Source organism: Saccoglossus kowalevskii, chromosome 18, assembly GCF_978046115.1.
Source record: "Saccoglossus kowalevskii chromosome 18, keSacKowa6.1, whole genome shotgun sequence".
In the NCBI taxonomy this organism is placed as follows: domain Eukaryota; kingdom Metazoa; phylum Hemichordata; class Enteropneusta; family Harrimaniidae; genus Saccoglossus; species Saccoglossus kowalevskii.
The window spans coordinates 27,208,248-27,232,924 of NC_140658.1; the positions used below are offsets into that span (position 1 = coordinate 27,208,248).

The 24,677-nt window shown below is 35.4% G+C and overlaps 1 protein-coding gene across 10 annotated transcripts in view; it reads right to left on the minus strand.

Annotated features, from left to right (window-relative positions):
• Positions 1–24,677, minus strand: part of LOC100372975 (protein phosphatase EYA1) — a 151,320-nt gene that overhangs the window by 26,044 nt on the left and 100,599 nt on the right. For 6 of the 10 annotated variants that reach the window (XM_085493180.1, XM_085493182.1, XM_085493186.1 and 3 more), the window contains 11 exons: positions 18,956–19,017; positions 13,230–13,324; positions 12,413–12,499; positions 10,024–10,107; positions 8,660–8,741; positions 7,786–7,979; positions 5,203–5,310; positions 4,806–4,918; positions 3,616–3,790; positions 3,008–3,159; positions 2,341–2,424 (listed from right to left, as the gene is read on the minus strand). In XM_085493180.1, coding sequence (XP_085349306.1) covers positions 2,341–2,424; positions 3,008–3,159; positions 3,616–3,790; positions 4,806–4,918; positions 5,203–5,310; positions 7,786–7,979; positions 8,660–8,741; positions 10,024–10,107; positions 12,413–12,499; positions 13,230–13,324; positions 18,956–19,017 — 1,236 coding nt within the window. The remainder of the gene's footprint in view (positions 1–2,340; positions 2,425–3,007; positions 3,160–3,615; positions 3,791–4,805; positions 4,919–5,202; positions 5,311–7,785; positions 7,980–8,659; positions 8,742–10,023; positions 10,108–12,412; positions 12,500–13,229; positions 13,325–18,955; positions 19,018–24,677) is intronic. The other 4 variants (XM_085493179.1, XM_085493183.1, XM_085493181.1 and 1 more) reach the window with 4 other exon arrangements.

Sequence of the window (24,677 nt, forward strand, 5' to 3'; positions counted from 1 at the left end):
TTTTTTATTTCTTACGATAATTCTATTTGAACAAAGTACACAGCCGTTTCCTGTGAATTACAACATATATTTGTGTAAATAGCTTCTAGCCTGCAACTGCAAAATATTCTAGCTTTTTGAATTGCAAAATATCTAAACCTGTATTTGCTAAATATTTGATAACTTTTACCTTCTAAGCATACTCTCTTTCAACTACTACTGTGAGTATTTTCTAGCTTTTCACTGCTAGGTTCTTTGCAGCTATGGGTACTAGTAACTAGTAAGTAGTTTGTAGCTTGCTCAACTGCTGAGTACTGTAAAAGGATTAATTATTCACTGGGTTTTAATTTTGCTGACTGTAAAATGCGCTAAATTAAAACCCAGTGAATATGTAAAATTTAGCATAGAGCACATTATCTAAATGATAAAACCGTGAATTTAAAACCCACTGAATATGCCTGAAATGGTAAATCAGCAAAATTTAAACCTAGTGAAAATTAGTCATTTTACAGTGTTGTCTAAATTGCTGAATTACAAAAACAACATTATTCTCACTGACAGTAAAACCACTCAACTAGTCAATATTACATGTATGTCATACAGGGCAACAACTGTTGCTATAAATTGGAATGCAAAGAGATAATTGTTGGCTCTAACCTGAAGGGATATTGTTAAAACTCCAATTCAGCTCATGAATATTCATGAGACACCCTCATTTTGAGATGAAAGTCTACAAGATGAATTTTCAAGTGTTCCCCATCTTCTTATCGTTATAAAAAAACACTACTACTGCAAATGAGACATCAGTTAATAATCCCGGTACAATGTTGAACTTTCACCTCTCATAAATATTATGCCCCCAAGTTTGTTAACAAGTTGCAAAGAAATGACAATATTTGGGAATTAAAGCGGTCGTAAACGTGCATATGGCTTACAGATGTCTGGAGGAAAACCCGTCTAAGAATCTCATACAGAGTCATTCTTTTCAAATAATACTTAAAAAGAATGTTTATAAACACTGCACTCAATTTAGTTGAATGCCGTAGGCAAAGGAGAGGTCAAGACCCCTCTCCAGCTCATTTGGGCATTTTACTCTTTGACATTTTCTGAAGGTTGTTATTTTTTTTTTCAAATTGGCAAATTTTTTTGAGGGATTTGGAATGTTTATTCAGCCTTGTATTGTGATTATAGCCACTACTACAATTTGTTATTTTAATGAAAGTTAGAACAGATTAAAACCATTCCAATGATTTCATCAGAATTTTGATACTTTATATTAGGGGTCAACTAATCTAATTGATTGCTTCTAAAAACCAACGGGTTTCATAACATAATTTATTTTCCATATTTGTTCAAAAGTTTTGTCTGGAAAATTATGTCCATTTCGTCCAAAAATGTGTTTAGCAGGAATAAAGTTGAGAGTCAACACCCTCAATATTGTGAGTTGCATGTGTTCATTTTAATCTCTGTAATACATAAGACTTCAATATGAGGAAACAGTTTTTTGTCAAATAGAGTACCATAAAGTAAATTAAACTTTGTTTTGAAATTCTAGACAATGAAAGAACACCGCAATTAAAGTACAACAATGACTTCCAGCCCAGCCAGACTTTTTTACACCAATATTTTGAAGTAATTTTTCGCCAAGTAATATATGTATTTCTTTCTTTTATATATTCCTCAAATCAATGGAGCAAAGAGCACCAAATTACAGATCTGAAAGTCTCTTACTGATATGAAAGAAAGGAGCCAATTATTCCATGGAAATCCACTACTCATTGCGGTAAGGGTTCATTAGCATAAATTGGAACAAGAACAGTATACATGACTGAGAGTTTCTTTCACTCTTCATCTATGCCGAAAGTACTGCATGCACTATGATAAGCGCTCAAGCTACTTGTATTTATATCGCTGAATGAATAGTCAGCTGAGAGGATCAAAAATACAGCTTCCCTGACGCAAAGCGAACCTGCCAATTGCTACACTACGTGCTTATGTAAAAATCACAGATGCAAGCTTCTATATATAAGTGTAACTGCTTCCCGGAGAACTTTGTGATTCTATAGAATTTTTACATGACACACATTTGCGAGCATCAGTGTAATTATAAAATTCGCTGTATTTTGTGAGCAGACAGTAATTTATTCATAACAAAAGCAGTTCTCCAAATTTCTAGCTATCAATCCATTTGGTGGGGCCATGTACAAAACTGCAGACAAGTTTGTAGTCATTTGGCAGCACAAGAACAAGGGTGTTGTAAACCAACATTTAAAAGTGCCAGCCTTTATGGTTTATTATATAACCTTGGAGGAGGGTGGGAGGAGGTTGGGAGAAGGCAGGTTTATAAAGATAATTACTCACCTTTCCAAACCGTGTTGCGTAGGACCCTGTTAAGAGTGAATGGAATATGATGATAGTTTCATCTAAATCCCAGACAAATACTCTCTGAAAAAGAAAACAATATTTGTTAGTTTTGCTTCTTATGATACACTTCATCACACATTTTTTCCTCTAAATTTTGCATACCAGTAAAGTATGGTAGAATGAGGGAATGTTTGTTTTCTGTTTGAGAGTATGTTCTGTTTTGATTTAATCCGCATAACCATAAAATTGTTTTCATTTATCTAGGCAAAAAATAAAAAAAATTTCTCTTTAACACTCATGTGACAGATATGATACAATGAGGAGCCAGTTTATTTATGTGATTCCTTCCATTATTCCCATGCACAAAAATGACAGTCAGCCATCTTGAATCAGATTCTGAAACAGATGCATTGTGCAAATGAGTTACATGATGTATGTGTAAAATTGCTCAATTTTGATGAATTTTTAGCACTAAAATGGCTGCCATTCAGCCATCTTTAATTGGGTCAGGAAATTGCATGTGCATATGTATGATATGATGTGCAATGTGTGTGTAAAGTGTGTCTGAGATGCATGGGGGTAAAAAGTCCCTGTTTTTAGACTACAAATCCATTTTACTTTACTTCAAAGGAATCAATTATTTTCAAAAACAAAAAGACTGTACCTCTAAATCATTTTCCGGCGGGGGAGAAGGATTGTTCCGCCTTCCCCTCGCAGCAGGCCTTCGATTATTTCCACCTCGATTCCTCGACGCCCTCCCATTTTCTTCTGACTTGACGATAGTATCAGCTGGAATCGTGGCCATTTGAGGATCAACTGAGGAAAAAACCAACCGAATAAACAGTTAATAATAATAATAATAATAATAATACAAGCACATTATCCATTTTCTGAAGAGACTGGTCATGCATCTCCACAGACAACAATCTAAAACAAAATGTGATAAATAATTTTTCTTTAATGTAGATAATTACGAAAGCCCTAATAATTAACAAACGACTAATTTTAGCATCCTTACATTTATGACCTTTTCCAAAATGATGAAAATCAATTACGGAGACTTTAACATCCCGATTGGTAGCCGACTATGAGAGTTGAACCAAAATTGTTAGAAGACCACGAGAGTTGAACCCTAATTAGTAGCCGACCATGAGAATTGAACCTAAATCAGTAGCCGAGCATGAGAGTTGAACCCTAAAATCTCTCTGTTGCTAAGAATGTTACTATTTCAAAACCACATCATTTCACGCTAGGATTTTCATCAGTTCTTACCTTCATTTGGCAAAGGAGCGAGTTGATATGTTGTCGTTGTTGCCGGCAATACTGTTCCTGTATTATTGAGAGCGGTACTGTTACCTGGCATGTATGGACTGTATCCTTGTGAGCTGTAGTATTGGTAGCCAGGCTGGGTATAGGCTGTTCCATACGCTGTACCATAGTCCACACCCTAAAATGTACAAGCAAACTTAGACCTCAAACACAAAGAAATATCATAGTCTCTGTATTGTATAGCAACTGTCACGATTAGGAGATATTACTAAAAATAGAAACTGATGTAACCATATAATGCTGTTCAGCACATTAAACAGATAACATGCACAGACAGAAACAACAATTTCCACACTAACTGCTTTAATAATTCACAGTAACTTTTTAAGGAAGTCTATTATAAGCCTGAACAAAGCCAAAAAGTTATAAATATGCATGTCACTATTTCATTGTTACTTAAAGCGAGAGGGTTGTCACCTGCACACGCAGGTACATATACATATAGTGAAATTGAGTCCCAAGCGACGATAACAACACACGCTAAAAAAAGATCACGGGTATACGCTTGTTTGTAAACAATGACACGCTACGGCCATCTGACGCATGCGCAGGTGACGACTCCCCCGCTTTAATAAGTCAAATGAAAAAAATGCTGATTAGCTGAATTGACATTTGAGGACACAAAAGAAGGAAGAATTGTGAAAGAGGCTTGCAAACTAGTAAGGCCAGGAAAATAAATTCTCTGTTTCTCGTTTCATGGAAATATTTAAATGAGGCGAGGTGATTTTTTTTTTTTTTTGAATACTGAGCTAAAATGGGGTGAATTTGAGACAAATGCGAGTACAAGCTCATTTTGGAAGGAAAAAAAAGTTTGAGGCGTACCAATATCAAAAGTGTTGAGTATTAAGGACATTAGAAAAAACAAAAATGCCTGCCAGTTTGCTATTTGAGATTTGAAAAGGTTGACGACGCGATACGTTTCATTTATTCCAAATTTCCATTATTGGACAACATTCGAACAGGAACTAAAAATCATTTGAAATTAATTTCAGACCAAACTGGGCATAAGTTATGAAAACACTGGGTCTGTGGAAAGTGACAAGACATGATGTTGACATTCAAGGGATTGAAAAACCAAAGTACGTGATTACAGTTACAGTTTACAATCAAGATAAATATAGTGACAGACATACGTTTGATTCACTCACCGATCCAACTTGCGGCGTTGTATTATACGAGTGCGCAGTGGGAGTACTTGAATTTGTTGCCGTAGGATAAGTGTATCCACTTGTTGTGTAACTACTGCCTGAAAGTGTGAGGAGGAAAGAAATTACAAACATACTGCAACATCTAAGAAGTCACAATCACCAGAGAACCAGAAATACACCAACAGTTACAGAAAGTTTTTAACACCCCTAATCCTACACCTCCTTTTTAAAAAATGAAACCTTCCAAAAAAGTCCCTCCTTTTATGGAATAATGGAATATTCCATTCTTTATAGGGGTGGACCGTTTTTGTTATGTGCAGAGGGATAGGAAAAGACATAGAAGAGTTTTACAAGTGACTACATGATGATCCATGATTCTGACCTTGCACTTGATACAGAGCATTTTGTCCACTTTGGGTATAGGACGGCAGATAATTACTTTGCCCTTGGTGTGTTAATGTGTTATTCTTTATTGCCATGGTGCCTCTACCTGGAAGAGCAATTAGTGATAATGAAGTCATGACGACCACCGACAGACAGTACAGTTCGTCATCTTGGATATTCGATGATTCAAAATGGCCCGGTTGCATACCTGCATTGTGATTGGTTGACTGACTAAATGGTGGATGGTGTAAGCATCATTGGCAACAACGGTAAGCTCTTATTGCAATTGGTTGTTAGATGGATGGACACCCTGACTTTAAAATTGTCCGATGTAGACAAAAATAAAAAGCTCAAATTATTAAAATCCATATCGAGGGCATAAAGTAGAAAAAAGTAGCGCCATAACAACTGTTAGTTAGTGTTTGGTCAGTGGTCGGCATGATTACGAGAAACCCTAAACAAAGTTAATTTTGTATGCAAGGTTTTTTTTCAAATGATCAGATATTTAATAACATCGGAAACAGGAAACAAGTAGGGAGGAAGAAGTATGGCATAGGTATGCATGTTGCTGTGGAGGCATCGCATTTATGATCGACTGATTCTAGCTCTACATTTTGTGCAGGTTACAACATTGTCATGTGAAAATACATAATATTTAGTGATGTCATACAAGAGTTTTGCATATTTTGATGTATTTTTCTATTATTTCATTGTTGATTAGCAAAAACTCCCACATAGGGCAGCAACTTCCATATTAGGGCAGCAACTTCCATATTAGGGCAGTGACTCCCATATATGGACAATGACTCCCATATTTGGGCAGTAACACCCATATTAGGGCAGTGACTCCCATATTTCGGCAGTGACTCCCATGTTTGGGCAATAACACCCATATTTGGGCAGTGACTCCCATATTTGGGCAGTGACTCCCATATTTGGGCAGCACACCCACACTTATACCATTCACTCATTGCTTCTAAAATAAAGCTATGTGTATGAGAACTATAAACATGCTTCATAAAAAGATACAAAATCTAGATGTACAAAAACAGTGAAAGTCAGCTAGATTAAGCTTATTATACCATGTTGTCAGAATAACTACTAGTTTAACATGGTATTCAAGTTACTGAAAATTAAATTAAATAACTGGTCTTGAATTTAATGAACATAAATTCAAAATTGCAGTTATTATATCATGGATCATACTTAATATACAAGTTATTTTGACCGAAGACATTTCTGTCTTTTACACAAGAGCATTTTCTACAAATAAAGCAAATGCATTCGTGTAAATATCTTCAATATGGAAGTGCTATGTACAATGTGATGTTCAAATCTTCTCACTTTTGAAATATAAATCATTTTGGGCATGCCACACAATGATTGACAAATAATTATTGAAATTCATTCTTTTTATGACTGTGCATAAGTCAGTTTCAGATTTTTTTTACTGGACGTTTTTATCCCTGCCTGGACAAGATACTGCATGAATCACATTGCCGTATGATCGGTTGGAATCCGAAAAGATTTGTCAGCCATCACATCGCTTGCTCAGGAGTTTCACAAATGCATTTAATAACACAACTAGCTGGGAACAAGGATGAACAAGATGGTGGATTTGATGACTTACTGAGACAACTAGGTGGGAACAAGATGGTGGATGTAACAACAGGCAAAAAAATAAATAAAAAGGCTTTAGGCAGTGCGAACCGCTGCAGCGAGACCGGCGTAGGCGGTCAGGGCAACGAGTAGGCAGCCAATTTTGGATTGTAGCAGGCCATACGGCCGGCGGCCTGCTTTTAACGATACCCCTGCTGGCTGATGTCAGTTTCCCCCATTCATTTACATTGTAGCTGTCTGTGAAGGCTTTCAGCAGGAGACATTAAAATTTAAAATTCATGCCTCGCTGTTATGCAAACCTTGTGACCTTTAACTTATAAGTCATAAGCAAGTTTATCATCATTAAGAATCTAACTGTCATACTGACATCTACAGTGTCCACTGTTGTCATGGCGAAAAAAGAAATTGCTATGTGCGTTTTGTATGGATGGCAATACATTACAGTGTTTGTTAGCATCTAGAAACAATCTCCGCACAATACTTGTCCAGGCAGGATGCTCTTGGTCTGAATATTGAACATGTGATTTTCTGTTCACTGCGAGATCTTGCGTAATGCGTGAAAGGTGCAGATAGACCGAATGCCGTAAAAACAACATGATTTGATTTTAAACACCAATCTTTGAGGAAGTGAAACTTGACCATCATCCCCATCATATTAATAAGTGTGGATATACCTTTTATATGATGATGTTTTAATGCCACTACAACACTATTATCTTTGTTTGCCTGTTTTTATTTATCATTTCATGCACAAAGTAGGATCTCGTAGTGAACGGAAAATGACCTGATCCATACTCCACAAATCATTTTGATTGTGTGATTTTAGTAAGATCTTCAATTATGTCAATTACACTCCCTTATCTCCTCTTAGATACCAAGCCACAATTCTCTGACACAGATACAATCCAACCAACCAACCAACATAGTCTTCCATTTCCTCCAATTTAAAAAATCAACTTACCCGGTGCTCCATAGGGCCCTGGCTGTGTCAGCCCGTACGACGCTGCCTGTCCTGTTGTTTGCCCCGTTGCATAAGGATAAGTTGTTGTGTTGGCTGGCATGTATGCCGCCGTTCCCTGGTTCTGAGTTGTCTGGTAGTTCAGCGTATTACTACCTTGCGCCGACGGAGTCGGGATTATATGGGGGTAGGAATGGCTGGAAAATAAAAATATGAATAGATTAAGAATTTGAATAAGAATAGGCCACCAGTCAGCCATTTGAATTTAATTCTGAAAAAATATGTTGCCCATATGTGTGCCTTCATATACTGTACTTGTGCCTAGTTTCAAAGAAATCAGTATGAGTAATTCAAAGAATGGTGTTGAACCTGACACAGACATTGACAGGGAAGGAATGTTTATTTCCTTTTCCATCAGACTGTACAGCACTTTGCCCATAGTTACGTACACAGGTGAACACATGCAGAGTTTCCATAAAAAATGCCAATATGGGTAGCACATTGACCAGTCACAGTGGAACAGTAACACACCAAGCAGTAGAACATATCGAACATGGTGGAACACAAACATTTTCCCCCTCACATATCCTTCATCTTGCATTTGTCACAGATGAAGAACAAAAACCAATAGCACCAAAAGATGATAAACATTCACAAAGACTGTCGGAGTGTATGATATGAAAAGTTTTTGAAAAGCTTACCTCAGATACATTTCGTTCTCGATACAGTAAAAGTATAGAAAGACGATTTGAAACAGACTGACAGTAACCAACAGTCTGATCAGTTTTTGATCCTGCAAGAACACCTTGACTTATGACACTATTAAAGTCACATGACATATCACTACAATCTTTCAATTTGATTGGATGGTTCTTACCTTGGAAAATATTGTGACGAATATTCTGATTTGGAGTGTCTGGAGTAACTCATATCCTGTTGCGTGTTTTGACTGCCAGACCCTGAAAGGTGACGACATGAAGAAGTGATAACCCGAAAACCTAATATGTAGTTCACGAAAAAGTGACGACTATAAATTGGGTTTATCAGAGTCCAGCTACCGATAATTAGACATTTATGAACGTGGTTGTGTGTGAGAACTGTGTCAAATGTCTCCTATGACATCATCATGCAATAAGCCAATGACGTCGGCTTTGAACTGATGACAGTTGTACTAGAGGTAACAGGTGAGAGTGAGCAAAGGGTTTCTAAAGATAACAACACAGGCACTTGTAAGAAAAATGCATGATTTACCATCAAAAATTACATGTGGAAAAAAAAGAAGAAAATTTGAAATGATATTGTACAGTCTTGATAACAATGAATTTTTCTTAACAAACTGTAATAGCTAGAATAAATGGTACAATATTCATTTTCATCCTTTTGTCACCAGATACTTCCCCCCAAAGAAGTATAGTTGTGGCTACATTTTCTATAACTAGTCCAGACAGATAGAACACGACTTTGCTGAAAATTTTGGAGAGCCATAAAAATCATATTTTTACCAAAATGCTTTTCAGTAAAGATGCACGAATTTCAAATATTTCGTGAAAAACAATACAATTCTACAATATAAATGGTTCATTGTGATTAGAAACAAATTTTCTGGTCAGTATCATGTAGTTGGAGACACGTAAAGAAATGAACAAGAGATGCAATGACAGCAACAAACTTTTGATTGCCAAGGACGACTTTTGTTACCTTTCACAAAATAAACCAATAGAAAAATAAGTTCATTTGTACAAAATTACAAAAATGTTAAAGAAAAATACACAAAAATGGGCAAAATATTAAGAAGAAATAAGTTTATTTTTTTATTCCATGAGTTGTATATTATGAATGTCTATGCTACAAAATTCACAGCTATTAAAAGATATTATTTTGTATTGTTGGTGTTGGTAGTGACTGTATTAACCCCTGTTTATTTTCTTCCTTCAGAGATACCACTGTCATCAAATGTAATACATTTTGGACTTACTACATCACCCATTCTTTCAGAAAAGCTATCTTCCTCACATATAAAACTTTATGGTGATTCTAAAGTACCGGGATGATAGCTACCGTACTCGACCACGTTAGCGCCCAGGGTCCTCAACTCATAAAATCAGGATTTTTTTAGGGGTGGGTGCTTTGCTGAATGTGACCCCGAATATAAAAATTGCGCAAAAGTGGGGGTGGGCGCTTGACCGGGCATGGGCGCTAACGCGGTCGAGGACGCTATTAGGTTGGTATTAATTAACTTACCTGAATAAATCTCTATCGTGGTATTAGACCCACTGTAGTTAGTGTCAGTTGACACTGTATCATTCACTATTGGTTCTGTTTTTACTGTTGAAGAAGAGAAATAAAAAAAGGTTAGCTTTTAGGTTCAATCACTATTCATCAATACCAGACTGGATTCCAGAATACCAAGATGCTTCAACATCAAACACCACTGTACTGCAAATTATCTCCCCATGCACTTACAATCCCACATCATGATTGGCCCAAAACTAAAGAATTCATTAGCTTTTAAAAACAACAGATCAAAACATAAACAATACAGATTTGCTTAAAGTCATAGTTGCTATGGCAATGGGCAAGGGAAGAATGCCCTGTCACCACTTGTCCAACAAACAAAGTGGTCAGTCATTGTTTTTAATACGTAATTACAGATTACACATTCAATATGTTGTCATTTGTAAAGATTCCAATCTTTAATCTGTTTTTAAGGGCTTAGAATGTCACAGATGTCATACTGTCACTCTTTAGATAAATCACACAGCTGTATTATTTTTACATAAGTTCAGTGGATCATATGCATGACCCCAAAATGTCACACATTATGGTACTTCTGGGGGTACAAAAATCTACTTTTACAGACATTACTCACATTATTACTTTCCCCATCAAAAGACTATAAGGGCATAGCACTCTTAATCACTCGCATCGCTTGCTGTGTTCATGAGAGCCATTTTTTTTTTTAGCTCCAAGGCCATTTTTCAATCGACAAGCCCGACTATAATTGAGAATTTCTCGTTTCAACAATCTGACATTGCAGAAATTGAGGTATAATACTGGAAACTATTGCTATTATCGGCCATCAATACTCCTAGTAAGTACCAGGATGTGTGACCTTTAGATACCATGAATAAAGTACCAGGATGTGTGACCTTTAGGGGTCATGAATACAGTACCAGGATGTGTGACCTTTAGGGGTCATGAATAAAGTACCAGGATGTGTGACCTTTAGAAACCATGAATAAAGTACCAGGATGTGTGACCTTTAGAAACCATGAATAAGACATATTTGTCAAAGCTGATCCAGAAACCAGGGGTAGCAGTTTTGGTGGACATGGTCTCTTTCAACAAGTATTTATGGTAATTACTTAAAGGGACATTAGCTGTATTCTTGATAAATAAATAAAAAAAATTTGCTTATGTCTAGAAGTAGAAGATGTTTGCATATGCATTGCATGAACATTCTAGCATTTTATCCCCTGTATGAATCTATAGTAAAATGCAAACTAAAAATCTAGCATGTGATCTAAATGAGAAACTAAAGTTTCACTAAAATGATTTATAACTTATAGCGCCAAAGACATCGCATGGCACATATTAAAATTTGGTCCAAACACAGCTTTTTAGAAGGGTTGTCACATGGAATGGTTTCAGTGCTCATACAAACCTTAGTAACTGAATTTATTTAGGTCAATAGTGATACCATAGCAAATGTACTAGAAATTCAATATAAAGAGGCAAATTGCAGTTGCGTTTGTAAAACGATGATGCAGATTATGTTGCCATGGAATAATAATATCTCAACCCTTTCCTTGCATTAGTCTGGTTTAAAAGTTAAAACCTATTAAAAATTCATGAACAAATAAAATTGGGAGTAAATTTCACATTATTAATGGATCAAAAGCAAAAGACAAGGACATGCTGCAGCAAATTTACCACTTTGAGTAGGAAGATAAAAAATAGTTGAAAGCTTTATCTGACGGGCAATATTCAATGCCGCTGAATCGTTAACCTGCGGCTACTATTGTATACAATGCACCAAGATATTGTAGACATCCGGATAAGGTCCCAGAGGCATACTGCTTCGGCTTCCACATCTCTCTACCACAAAAAGAGCGATGCTTAATAAAAACCAGTGAACTTAGCGAAGATAATTGTAGCAGGACAGATTATGCAAATAAGAAATGGTTACATTTAAACGGGAGGTGGAAGGGTTGAAACTTCTTGGATGTTCTTTTGCAGGGAATGGTACATTTTGGGGTGAGGTGGGTGTGAGGTTGGTAGGAGGATTGGAACTTGATAGATGTTATATGCAGACATTGTTGATGAATGTAATTATAATATAAAGAAAGAAAGAATGAATTTGGCGGGGAGGGGGTTTAGAGATAGAACAGCTACATTCTACACACGAATAAGAACAGGTCAACAAAGATGCTGGCTTTTCTCTTCATTGGGACACTACATTCTTATATATTTTTCTAGAAGTTTTTTTGTTAATTTTGGTCAAAATACTTATAATTCTACTTTGCCTACATGTTTTAAAAAATTTTTTGGGAAAAAAAGAAAAATAATGTGGATTTAATTTTTTGAACAGTGACAAACATGGACTATGGCACTCATACATTAAACTTACTTGAAGCAGTGGTCTGTACTGAGGCCCAGGCGTCAGGATTGCTAAGTATTGAATTATCTTCGGAGGTTGACATAGGACCCCTGTTACCTAGGTAACCAGAAAGTGAAGATTTTTTGAGCTATTGATATTAAGACGCCAATTCCAATCAATCAGGGAATTTTTAATAAAACAAGATATCAGAACCATCCAATCACCAGAAATATGCAAATGAGAAATGCTAATTTTTGGGCAATCTAATCATCTGAGATATGCAAATGAGAAATGCTAATTTTAGGGCAATCCAATCATCTGAGATATGCAAATGAGAAATGCTAATTTTAGGGCAATCCATTCATCTGAAATATGCAAATGAAACTGCTAATTTTAGGGCAATCCAATCATCTGAGATATGCAAATGAGAAATGCTAATTTTAGGGCAATCCATTCATCTGAAATATGCAAATGAAACTGCTAATTTTAGGGCAATCCAATCATCTGAGATATGCAAATGAGAACTGCTAATTTTAGGACAACCAATCATCTGCAAATAAAAAATGCTAATTTGAAGACTTTCTAATCACATGCAAAATGTAAATTAAAATGAGATCTAATTTGATGACAATGAAGTCACTTTTAATAGATATGCATAATTTGCAGTTGAGTCAAAGCATATATGCAAAACAGAGTTGATACAAGCTGCTCTCTGATTGGTCAGACTGTTAGCAATTTGGGTTGGGTAGCCAATCAGACACAATCTTATAGCTTCAGAGAGAAACATCCTACACATTATTATAAATCATGTTGATTTTTCTGGCAATAATAAATAAACTGCATGTACCTTCAGTGCCATTGATGCATGACGTATTATCTGTGTTTTCTCGTTGTATTGGTGAATTTCCGTTCCCGCTATGGGGAGACTGAATTTCCATAGACCTATAAAAAAAAACACCAAATTAAGTACACAAAAGTTTGACTGTCAACAAAAAGCATATTTAAACATTGCAAGAAATTATTACAGCAACAAAAAACGGAGGTACTGAAATACAAATTTGAGGAACATGGTACATAACTGAACTGATACAGTTACCTAAACGATTTTAAAATACTTATACAAATAGGTTGCGAAAGATAATAACACGCAATAGAATGAGAAAATGGGGTATGCTCAAAACAGTTGAGGCAATCCATGATGTTTTCAAGGACCTCAGATGAAAAGACGTCTGTAACAACCCCGAAGTGATAATTGCATAATTGATGAACTACTGAACAAAATTCCCCAAGACACGGTAGACACAGTCATTTCTTTTCACTGGATATGTAAATCAATTATGAGTTATCGGTAGTACTAAATGAAGCGAATAAACATGTTATTCATTTTCAATACATTTTTTCTTCTTCAATAAAATAACAGAAAAAAAAAGATGTGTAATTTCAGGTACTTGCATCCAGCTCCTGCCTCTCTTTTGATTAAAGCTGAAAAGTCTGTATGTAATGTCTAAACTTGATATGAAATAATGATTTTGTGAGTCTTACTAAAAAAACAAAACAAAGAAAACGATGTGCTAAGATGTGATTCAAACATGGGATTATACCCATATAAGGTATGCACATATGGTCACATGATTTGTTTAATCCAATGAGGATGTCTGATACTGTATGATGACTTGTTTATTTGTGTGTGAATAACAACCTTCTGTTAGGAAATAATTAGTTATAATGCAGCCAATTAACTGCAGCTGGTTCTAGGCATGCAAGGTCAAAATTCAGGAAAAGAAGGTGGAAAGTGGACATTGAGAGGATTTAAGATACAAAGACAAAAATTCTTAAGAGAAAATATAAAAAGATGAAAAACTCATGTTGTTTTCTAACTTTATGTATTTGTGTTCATTTTAGACATTATAGAATAAATTTGCCAAATTCTCTAAAGATCACAGAAGATTTATGTTTTTCAAGTTTTCTAACAATTTATTTTAGACAAAATCTATTTAAATTGTACAGAATAATGTGAATCAAAATTGAGAAGAATAACATAGACAGCTTTAATTTTTGTGAGAGATTTTCATAAGTCTGTGAAAATTGGGACATTTTGTAGCAGTGAACGATTGTTGCAAAATTTTACATTTATCATGAAATCACAAATAATAAGTAGCGATTTTAATACAATAATTTACAAATAAAGGATTGTCAAGTCAAAGTTCTTTTCACAATGTTCCCAAGTTGAGATTAATTATTTATTAACAGGATATGACAGGGAGGGGAAGGATCACTAGGGGATTCCAAAACCATCTGTCAGTTTAAAAAACGAAAACAACTCCAGTCAGCCACCTGTTTGGCGGAACAGAGAACAACGAACCATGTAAAAAAAATCTGGAATTCACAGTCGCTGTGAAGAAAAAAATGATTTGGCTTGGTCTACTTCATTAAGTAGAATATTTGCTCTTGTTTGTTCTAGTATATGGAGCATGTCTAAGTCATCAATGCATGTTATACTTTGTCTTTTTCCTCCGGATTGACATTTTTTTGAAAAAGCTACATATTTGTCCTGTTTTTTTTTTCTGTTTTTTTTTTGTTGAGAGCAGCTGCATATACTGAATTTGCTTTTGAAACTGGACCACACAGACAGTCATATTTTGTGGACTGATGACAACATTCTTTTGTGTTCAAGCAGAAGGCACAAAGTAAAGACCAGTCAGCACTCAACAAAGAAAATTCTGACAAGATACTTTAAATACCTACCATATGAATGTTTGTCAGTGGGTTTTTGTGAAAGGCAACAAACACGTGTATTTCCCGTGGATAAACTTAGTTTTCATGTCACCAAGATCAGATCAAGCAAAATTTTGTTGTTTAAAGCAAGTTTTCAGAAACAAATCAAAAGCATGCATATAAACAAATGTTGAATTGATCGCCAACACTTGGGTTTGATGAAAAACTTTGAAATACAAATTTTGAGGGAACATTTCCCACAAATTTTATAAAGAATTGTAGGACATAATGTCAGAGATACTTCTTGTAATATCACATGGACATTTAAGAGTTATGACTTCTAAATTGCAAAGGGGCAAGACTACATGTAGTTTCAGTTTCAGGCTCTTATGAGTAATTGCAAAGTCGTATCACCACCAAACTTCCTCCTGCCCCTCAAAGTCATATCACTGCCAAACTTCCTCTTGCCCCTCAAAGTCATATCACCAAGCGTCCTCCTGCCCCTCAAGTCATATCACTACCAAGTGTTCTCCTGCCCCTCAAAGTCATATCACTGCCTAACAACCTCCTGCCCCTCAAAATCATATCACTACCAAGTGTCCTCCTGCCCCTCAAAATCATATCACCAAGCATCTTCCTGCCCCTTAAGTCATATCACTACCAAGTGTCCCCCATGTCCCTCAAATTCATATCACCAAGCGTCCTCCTGCCCCTCAAAGTCATATCACCAAGCGTCCTCCTGCCCCTCAAAGTCATATCACTTAGCGTCCTCCTGCCCCTTAAAGTCATATCACCAAGCGTTCTCCTTCCCCTTAAAGTCATATCACCAAGCGTTCTCCTTCTCCTTAAAGTCATATCACCAAGCGTCCACCTGCTCCTCAAAGTCCAGCCAGCTAGCTTGGATTACTAATATTGCAACCTTTATCCCTTCATCAACAAGCACTGACAAAATTAATATTGAAAACCAAAATGACATGCAAAATGATTCCCCAAAATCTAACTGAATTAGAAACTTAACATTTCTTCAAATATGCCTGATAAACAGTTGTCAAAAAGAAAAAAAAAACACATGAAAGGAATTCATTAATGTCAAGCTGAGATTGGAATGGATGGTTCCCAAGGCCTGATAATTTAAAAGAGATGCATCAATTTAAAAGGATCACCGAAGCAAAACAATTAGATGACATCTCTTAGCAAGGTGAACTATTTGTTTACAGAGTGTTGGAAGTAACACCTAATTTAACAAAACTTGTAACTAAAACAAAAACAAAAATTTTCAATTCTTGGAAGAAGAAGAACAAAGTTGTTAAGATGCTCAAAAGAGGCCACTTTTGAAATCACAGAGATGGAAAACCTTTATGTTCTTTAAGTGAGACATAACAGAAAAATCAAGCCTGAAAGCTCAATGGAAAAGCAATTTGGACACTTTTTCAAAATGAGAAAAACTGGACACCTGACTGACCACTGATTGAAAAGAAAAAGTTTGTTTTGTTAATGTTTTGGGATGTATTGTTGGTTTTATCTTGTCAATAGAGTCTTTTCAGCAGCTGCTGAGAAGTCAATTTTTTGTCTGTCCTAGGCACAAAGCCATGTCACCTGAGAAGCGCTATACCACACCTTAATACAATCGTCAATCTTGCCCAATCAGACAGCTTCGGTAACACTTGGCTACCTCTCTATACAGATCTTATCGCAGGCTATTAACCAATACACAATGATGCTCCCCTGCCCCCGGAGAACATGGCGGTCACTTTAGAAATGATCCTTTTTCATTATTTTCACCAAATTACACCTCCGATAAGTGTACAATGATGTTGTTTACACCTTCAAGTGGTAAAGCACTTTGCAAGATAACCTGACAAATTGTATTTAAGGTGTATCTCGATTGACTGTATTCTTCATGCCCGCTGCACCGATTACCAATCCGGTGATATTATCGTCTGCCGCATCTAATCGCACATGACTGAATTGTCACAACTAAATATTCATGCTTTATTCATACCCAATGAAAGTTCATGTACATTTCGGAAAGAGTTTTGCAGATAGTACTGTCCATGTGGATGGTGAACAAAATGGATCGTATCTGTATGTAGTGCAAACTGCTTTGCTTCAATTGAATAGAATTCTATTCCCAATTGCTTTCAAGAATTGTTCAAAAGAAATGAAAGAGAATATCATACAGTTTATGGACTGGGAGAACTCTCACTTTTGTATTCCAAAGATCCAAATATGGCATTCATTTTCATTTTAATTAACTTTATTAAATTCATATCTAAGCCATGCATGACCTCAACTTAAATAATTACTTATAGTTTTATTTGTAACAGATCTAAATTTTATGATTGCTCATTAGAGGGTTTAGATTAACGAGGCATGCAACAACTTACAAAAGACATGAACAGTGTGCTTGAAAATGATCCTGAAAATGCAGTTGTACGACAGTACATAGCTTCGTTGCATTGTATTCGATATGCGACATATACAACGCATTTAAAATACATTGTTTATTTACGTGAAATCCAAACACACACTGCACTATGACTGTAGTGATTTACATTTAGCTAGCTCCCAAAACTGCCACATATCTTAATTGTTGATGACAATGACGCTCTCCTTAAAAATAATATTAGTGAGCTTGGAAGTTAAGTTACTCTCAGACTGTACATGTATGGTAAAATACTGGACAAGCCATATTTTTGTAATATTTTGAAACAGAACAGTCATAAAGTCAACTAAACAGATCTTTGCTTATTATAAAATAAAATAAAACAAGAACACCACAATAATTCCTGGGAGTCACAAAATTTGTATCAGTGATAAGTTCGTAGGGGTTCAAAAGACGACTTTCCTAAAAAAAACTTCATGAGCACCGTTAAATCATCAAGTCATGACAATTTCTAGGAGTGAGAATAAAATGGTTAGAATACAGTATGTTTTATGTACTGTTCACAATAAATAGACATGTCACTTCTATCATTAATCATTGTAACAAATGCCAAAGCAGTCATTTAAGGTTCATTTATATTGTGTCAGGTGTTATTTTTATAAAATACAACATGTACATACTATTTAGGGGCATCAAGTGTTATTATGATGTGTGATAGGTCACAGAACATATAGACTCAAAATTTCACCACAAATTTGACTAAGTGACTGCTCAATTTTCCAGGATGTTGTGAAGCAAGGCCTGGTAAGATGAAAATAAATTGGGAGGAATATTTCAGTTATTATAGCACAACTAGCGGCGAACTAGAATTTGATGATATACTGAGACAACTAGCTGGGAACAAGGATGAACAAGATGGTGGATTTGATGACTTACTGAGACAACTAGCTGGGAACAAGGATGAACAAGATGTTGGATCTGATGACTTACTGAGACAACTAGCTGGGAACAAGGATGAACAAGATGTTGGATCTGATGACTTACTGAGACAACTAGGTGGGAACAAGACGGTGGATCTGATGACTTACTGAGACAACTAGCTGGGAACAAGATGGTGGATCTGATGACTTACTGAGACAACTAGGTGGGAACAAGATGGTGGATCTGATGACTTACTGTGTCAACTAGCTGGGAACAAGGATGAACAAGATGGTGGATTTGATGACTTACTGAGATAACTAGCTGGGAACAAGGATGAACAAGATGGTGGATCTGATGACTTACTGCGACAACTAGCTATGAACAAGGATGAATAATATGGGCTTTTCAAGCATAGTGGCCACTGCTTGAATTTGTGGGAAACAAAATGATCAATTAATACACCTTGCATGTGCAAAGTAGCCCTCGCCAAGATTGTATTACAGAGCACTTTCTCAATGTTGTTTCATTTTTATTTTTTACACATTTTTTACCTTGTAACTCCACTGCTATGATTATCTGAAACTGCCTCACTCTCGTGTCTTGCTCTTTTTATCTGTAAAAAAATAAACAAATACAAACATAAATTAAAAAAAAAAATGGAAATTTCACTTTGATCTGTGAAAAGTAGTACAGACAACAATTTGAACAAAATTCATGAAGTTTTAGGTTGTTAATTTAGTTTCATTTTGAAGAGAAACAAAGTACATTGTTTTCAAAAATGTGTGTATTACAAAAAATAATGTCATTTGCTTCTGGCCAAAAATTCAAGTTGAAAAAAAGTTAAGTATATAGCATACATGTACATGTATGTAGAAGTAAGTGAAGTCAGAATAAAAAAGAAATCAATTTACATGCATGTATAACAAGTCTTAAATCTAATCTTCACAAATGCATCTATCGACTTGGCAAAAAAACAAAAAAAAACAATTTAATAGAAACTAACAATGGAACAAACTGTGTTGTTATAAGATTCACAAAATAATGATTGAAAATTATTAAAATTCAGTGACACCGGCAAAAAAATAATGTTACGCTGTTGAAGGGTATCCAGCTGTGCATAGTTCCCACAGTAGTTTGGTACACATGACTAACAAAGAGAAATTGATTTCTTTCTTTTATTTGCTACAATGAGCAGCATGTTACCTATATATTTATGTGATGGACCCACGCTGTGGCCACATCACCCTAAAAATGGAAACAACACTCTCAAAGCTAAATAGTGAGAAGCCATTGGACGCAAAAAAAGAACCGGAAACGACAACAACGTAAGTGCAGGCAGATCAATACTTGTAACTGACCAATCAGGAGGACTTATTTTTTTGTTAGCTAATCGGAATTGGAGAAGATTTTGATGGTTGCATAATAGAATTATGCGAAGAAATGTGCAATAAATTTACTGTTTCTTTGTGTCCTGGGGAGGGGGAGGGGAGGGGAAGGGCAGTTTCATCCCACAAAACACATGATAAATCAAAAATAAACCAAGTCAATTTACATGCTAATAGTGATATTACGCTCAAAGGAAGTGTGTCAGAAACATAGATGTCGTCCCTATTAAATACAACTAAACAGACAACATGACATTTGTACCCAAGTACCTGCACATTTCAATTTTCTACAAAATGTATTGACGAAACTATTAGAAAAAAACTATTTTGTTGGAACAGAATAAATAAACATTTTATATGATATCGGTTCATCTGGGAGAAGCTGAGCATACACAACATATGTGTATGTTTGGTTAAAGGTAAATAGAGAAATACGGGTGTGCAATTTTCAAGTATTCCACTGAAAACGACAACACTGAAAACTTGCATAAAGGTATGGAATTCATATTGTCCAAATGTGACGTTTAATTTGAAATATAATTTATTACTTTGATACCACCATTTTAGATTGAATAACAACAATTACTCAATTGGCACAATTACACTAACTCGTAATAATATCAACTAAAACTTATTCCCGAAAGATTGATAGGGTAATATTTCAGCCATTTATCCATGACTGTAACTGCAAACTGTAAACTGTAAATCAACCAACATGCTTAGATGTCATGCTTTATTGGCATAAATTAGCATATGATCGCAATAATTGTTCTGTAATTGTTTGGCACACAGAGTTGGTCATGTGATACTTATTCACTCAATTTTAGTTTGTGAGTACGGGTAATACTTATAACCCATGCCGTCACTCGTATAATAACCTCATTGAACATGCACATCCTACATCTTCATCAATCATACTTGTTTTGACCTGCATATACCAAGACAACCTGTGAATACCATGGCAACCTGAGTACTAGTATACCATGGTAACCTGCATATATCAAAACAACCTGTGTATACCATGGTAACCTGCGTATACCAAGACAACCTGTGAATACTATGGTAACCTGAGTATAACATGGTAACCTGCATATACCAAGACAACCCGAGTATAACATGGCAACCTGTGTATGTCATGTACCATGGTAACCTGCATATACCAAAACAACCTGTGAATACTATGGTAACCTGCGTATACCAAGACAACCTGCGAATACTATGGTAAGCTGCGTATACCATGGTAACCTGTGTATACCAAGACAACCTAACCTGTGAATACTATGACAACCTGAGTATACCATGGTAACATGCATAAACCAAGACAACCTGTGAATACTATGGTAACCTGCGTATACCATGGTAACCTGCGAAAACCATGGTAACCTGCATATACCAAGACAACCTGAGTATACCATGGTAACCTGCATATACTTAGACAACCTGTGAATACTATGGCAACCTGAGTATACCATGGTATCCTGTGAATACCATGGTATCCTGTGAATACCATGGTAACCTGTGTATACTGTGAAAACTACGTTAAACAAACAAACATGGATTACTAGAGAAATTGTTTATTGTTTTCTTTGAATATTTTCAGTTACTGGCATAACATCTAATGAGGTAGTGTGAAATGTGTTATTATATTGTGATGAAAATCAAATTACCATTAAAATATTGCCAATCATCTGAAATAAATCTTTTAAATAATCTGTATTACAAAATTATCCTGCTTTGAAATCTAAATTCTACAAAATGCATGCATTTTAAGTTTTTAGCAAGAGAGGAGCAGAAAGAACAGTACAACATTTAACACTAATCTAGGTTAGAGTGACAGCAATTTTTAATATGCTTTTATGTACTTGAAAAACTAGCACAACAACAATATATCGCAAGATTTCAATACAAAACCTACTGCTAAACTAGGGCGATGAAACGACTGGCATAACCCTCCTTCATCATGAAAAAAAATGTAATTATTGATGGCCATGCGTTGATTCACACGGAACACAAAAGAAATTACACAACTATCAATCATCAAACGCAATTATTGTATTTCATAAGCATCGATAAAACATCTTTTGTTGGGATCTCTCTCACATCAGAATTTATTTGCAGTTCTCGATCACCTTGGTTAGCACATTTAAACAAGGAGTGTACTCTAGAACACTTTTCCTGTAATAATGGTAGTTATACTGTCAGGATGTAAGCTTCCCGTACTGTTTGTCTACCTGCGGGGCACGAAAATCCACAGTATGAGACATTTGTGATGTTGATGTTACTAGCTGCCTATCCATAGCCTTAAACAAACCATCACAATATTGGTCAAACAACCTAATGTAGACCAACTTAGCAGACAATCCTTTGTAGTGTTATGTTTTTTTATTTGATTTTTTTATATCAGGATAATTTAAAATTGGTATTTATATGCACACATTTTGGGCTACCCCCCGGTAGTTACTGTTATTTGCTGCCTGAAAAATATATACAGCTGTATTCAAAACATCAATTTGTGGGGGGATGCAGTTTTTACAGTCAACAAAATGACCAAATTGGTGAGCCTGTGATGAGAAAAACCAGGCAAATTGTACCGTAAGCATTCTAATAAAGTGCGTGTCCAAAAATATTGTACACTGGATTATTAAAATAAGACCATACACTCATGTCAGCTATTTACGTAATTTAGACAGATAAGCGCATGTGTAAGTAATAAAGCAATTACGATACTTTTAATAGTGTGTGCTATTTCACTATTAATTGAAATATGAGTTTTGGATACTTTACTTTTTGGGCTGAAAAAGTTAGAAATTGTTATTGATATTTTAATCCTAATAATGCATGTAGTTAAATACGTTTTTTACAAAATAAACCTTCATAATTTTACCAATACTTGTCGTCCAAAATCTTGATTCGAATCTACCATATTTGCTCCATTAGAAGTGCATGTAAACCAGCAGTTGCATTTCTTGTACTTTAAAAACTGTAAACCGCTTCAATTTCAGGAAGCAAATTTTGCGAGTCAGTGAAAATTTGGAAATTTAGTAGTTGAGTCATACAACATGGAGTCTCATTGACTTCAATGTCTTCACGAGTGCCACACCATTCTGAAATCACGAACATTTCTGGTAGTGAAAATTGAATGGCAAACAGTCTGCACATGTGTTACTAATATTAAAACAAGTAAGGTACAGACAAAAGAAAATATAGAGGTGGGCAAAATATTGGTGGTACAATATTCAATAGTTTAAAGCTGGTGAATAATAAAAAGTAAAAATCTTACAATGTGCCTAAGCATGAAATACTCGCCTTTTAACAAACAGAAATTTTAAACAGCAAAAAAAAACATAATATCTGAAAAAATATACAGAAAAGAACAACAAACCTTAAGTTTGTGCATTTGTTGATATTTGCAGAAGCCATAAGGATACAATAAAAGCTTGGTAACATGGAATCCAAATTGATACTACCGACAAAACCCGCACTCTGTTTAACAGGACTGAGCGAAGCAAGATTTCAATGTGGATCCTATATATCATATCACACATCCAAACATGTTGTGTTGCAGCAAAATAAAAATGTGTTTATATACACAAGCAAACCAGCCTGTATTCTAACCCTCCTTCTAAATACTACATCCCATAGTTAGAAAAAGAACCAATATTTGGTTTGGGAATAGACTGCCCAGGGGGCATCGACTTATCCTAGCCATTGTACAAGCGCATACAATAGACTGAGGTCAGCTCTCAGTATACGTACTGATGGCTGCTTCTCTTATAGACATCTGTTCATACCATCCCCCCATTGCCAAATGTCTTGCTTATACATGAATATTTCCAAATAGCTTTTGTGCATTAAATATTTTCATTAAATGCAATTTCACCATTAATTTATGAAATTTTTTTAATTCCTAAAGTTCATTATCAGTCTCCAATATTGCTGTACATGGATTATTTCATTGTGAAGCTTTATATGATTTTTTATAACACTCATTCCAAAAATCATAAAGTCTCAAATATAAATGCTACACAGTGCTTGTCCCAAAATGGAATTTAACTGTTTTTGTGTCATCCAATATATCAAGACAGTTTCAGTCTCCCCCTAGTTTTACACAGCTTCTGGCACCCCCATTGAAATGTTACCACCTATAAAGCTTGGTCGCCTACAGCCCATTTTCTTTGGCTGATTTTTTAATATTATTCACTTCCATTCCTCATCAATAATGAATACAGGCGGGGTGGGTGTTCAAAGTCTCTGACTGTTTACTCAGATGAATGAATCCGCGCCCCAAGATACATCCAGCATAGTGGCTGCTTAGAAACCAGTTATAACATAATTACACTACAAACAACAATTGCAGCGCCCTATGAAAGTCATTCCTACCCACCAACTCCCTAGGAGTTACATTTTTCAAAAGTTTGTAGATTTTTTTATGATTTCTTTGTTAATTTTGGACCCAAATGGCCCTAAACACCTAGCATTGCATACACTACACATCTTGATTTTTTTTTTTAGAAAAAAAGAAGAAAAAAATATGTAGGTTTATTTTGTGAAAGATTGCAAACAGTTAAAAAGTAAAGTGGAAAGATAAGCAAAAACAACATAAACTTGTCTGTTCTGAGATTCAATCAAAAAACAACAAATACCATGTAAAAATGCTATTAGCAAGATTTAGACCATGGAGGTAAAAATATTTTATATAAATATTTTTACCTCCATGTTTAGACAAACTACAAGGCTCTGCATTTATACACATGTCAACAAAAACGTGCATAATCTCCCACCCCTGTAAACGGCTAACCACTACAGTAATTTCACAATGATTCACAGATTTCTATTTTTTATAATTTGATGACAGTGAATTATAGACACAACCATTCCACGCTACTTG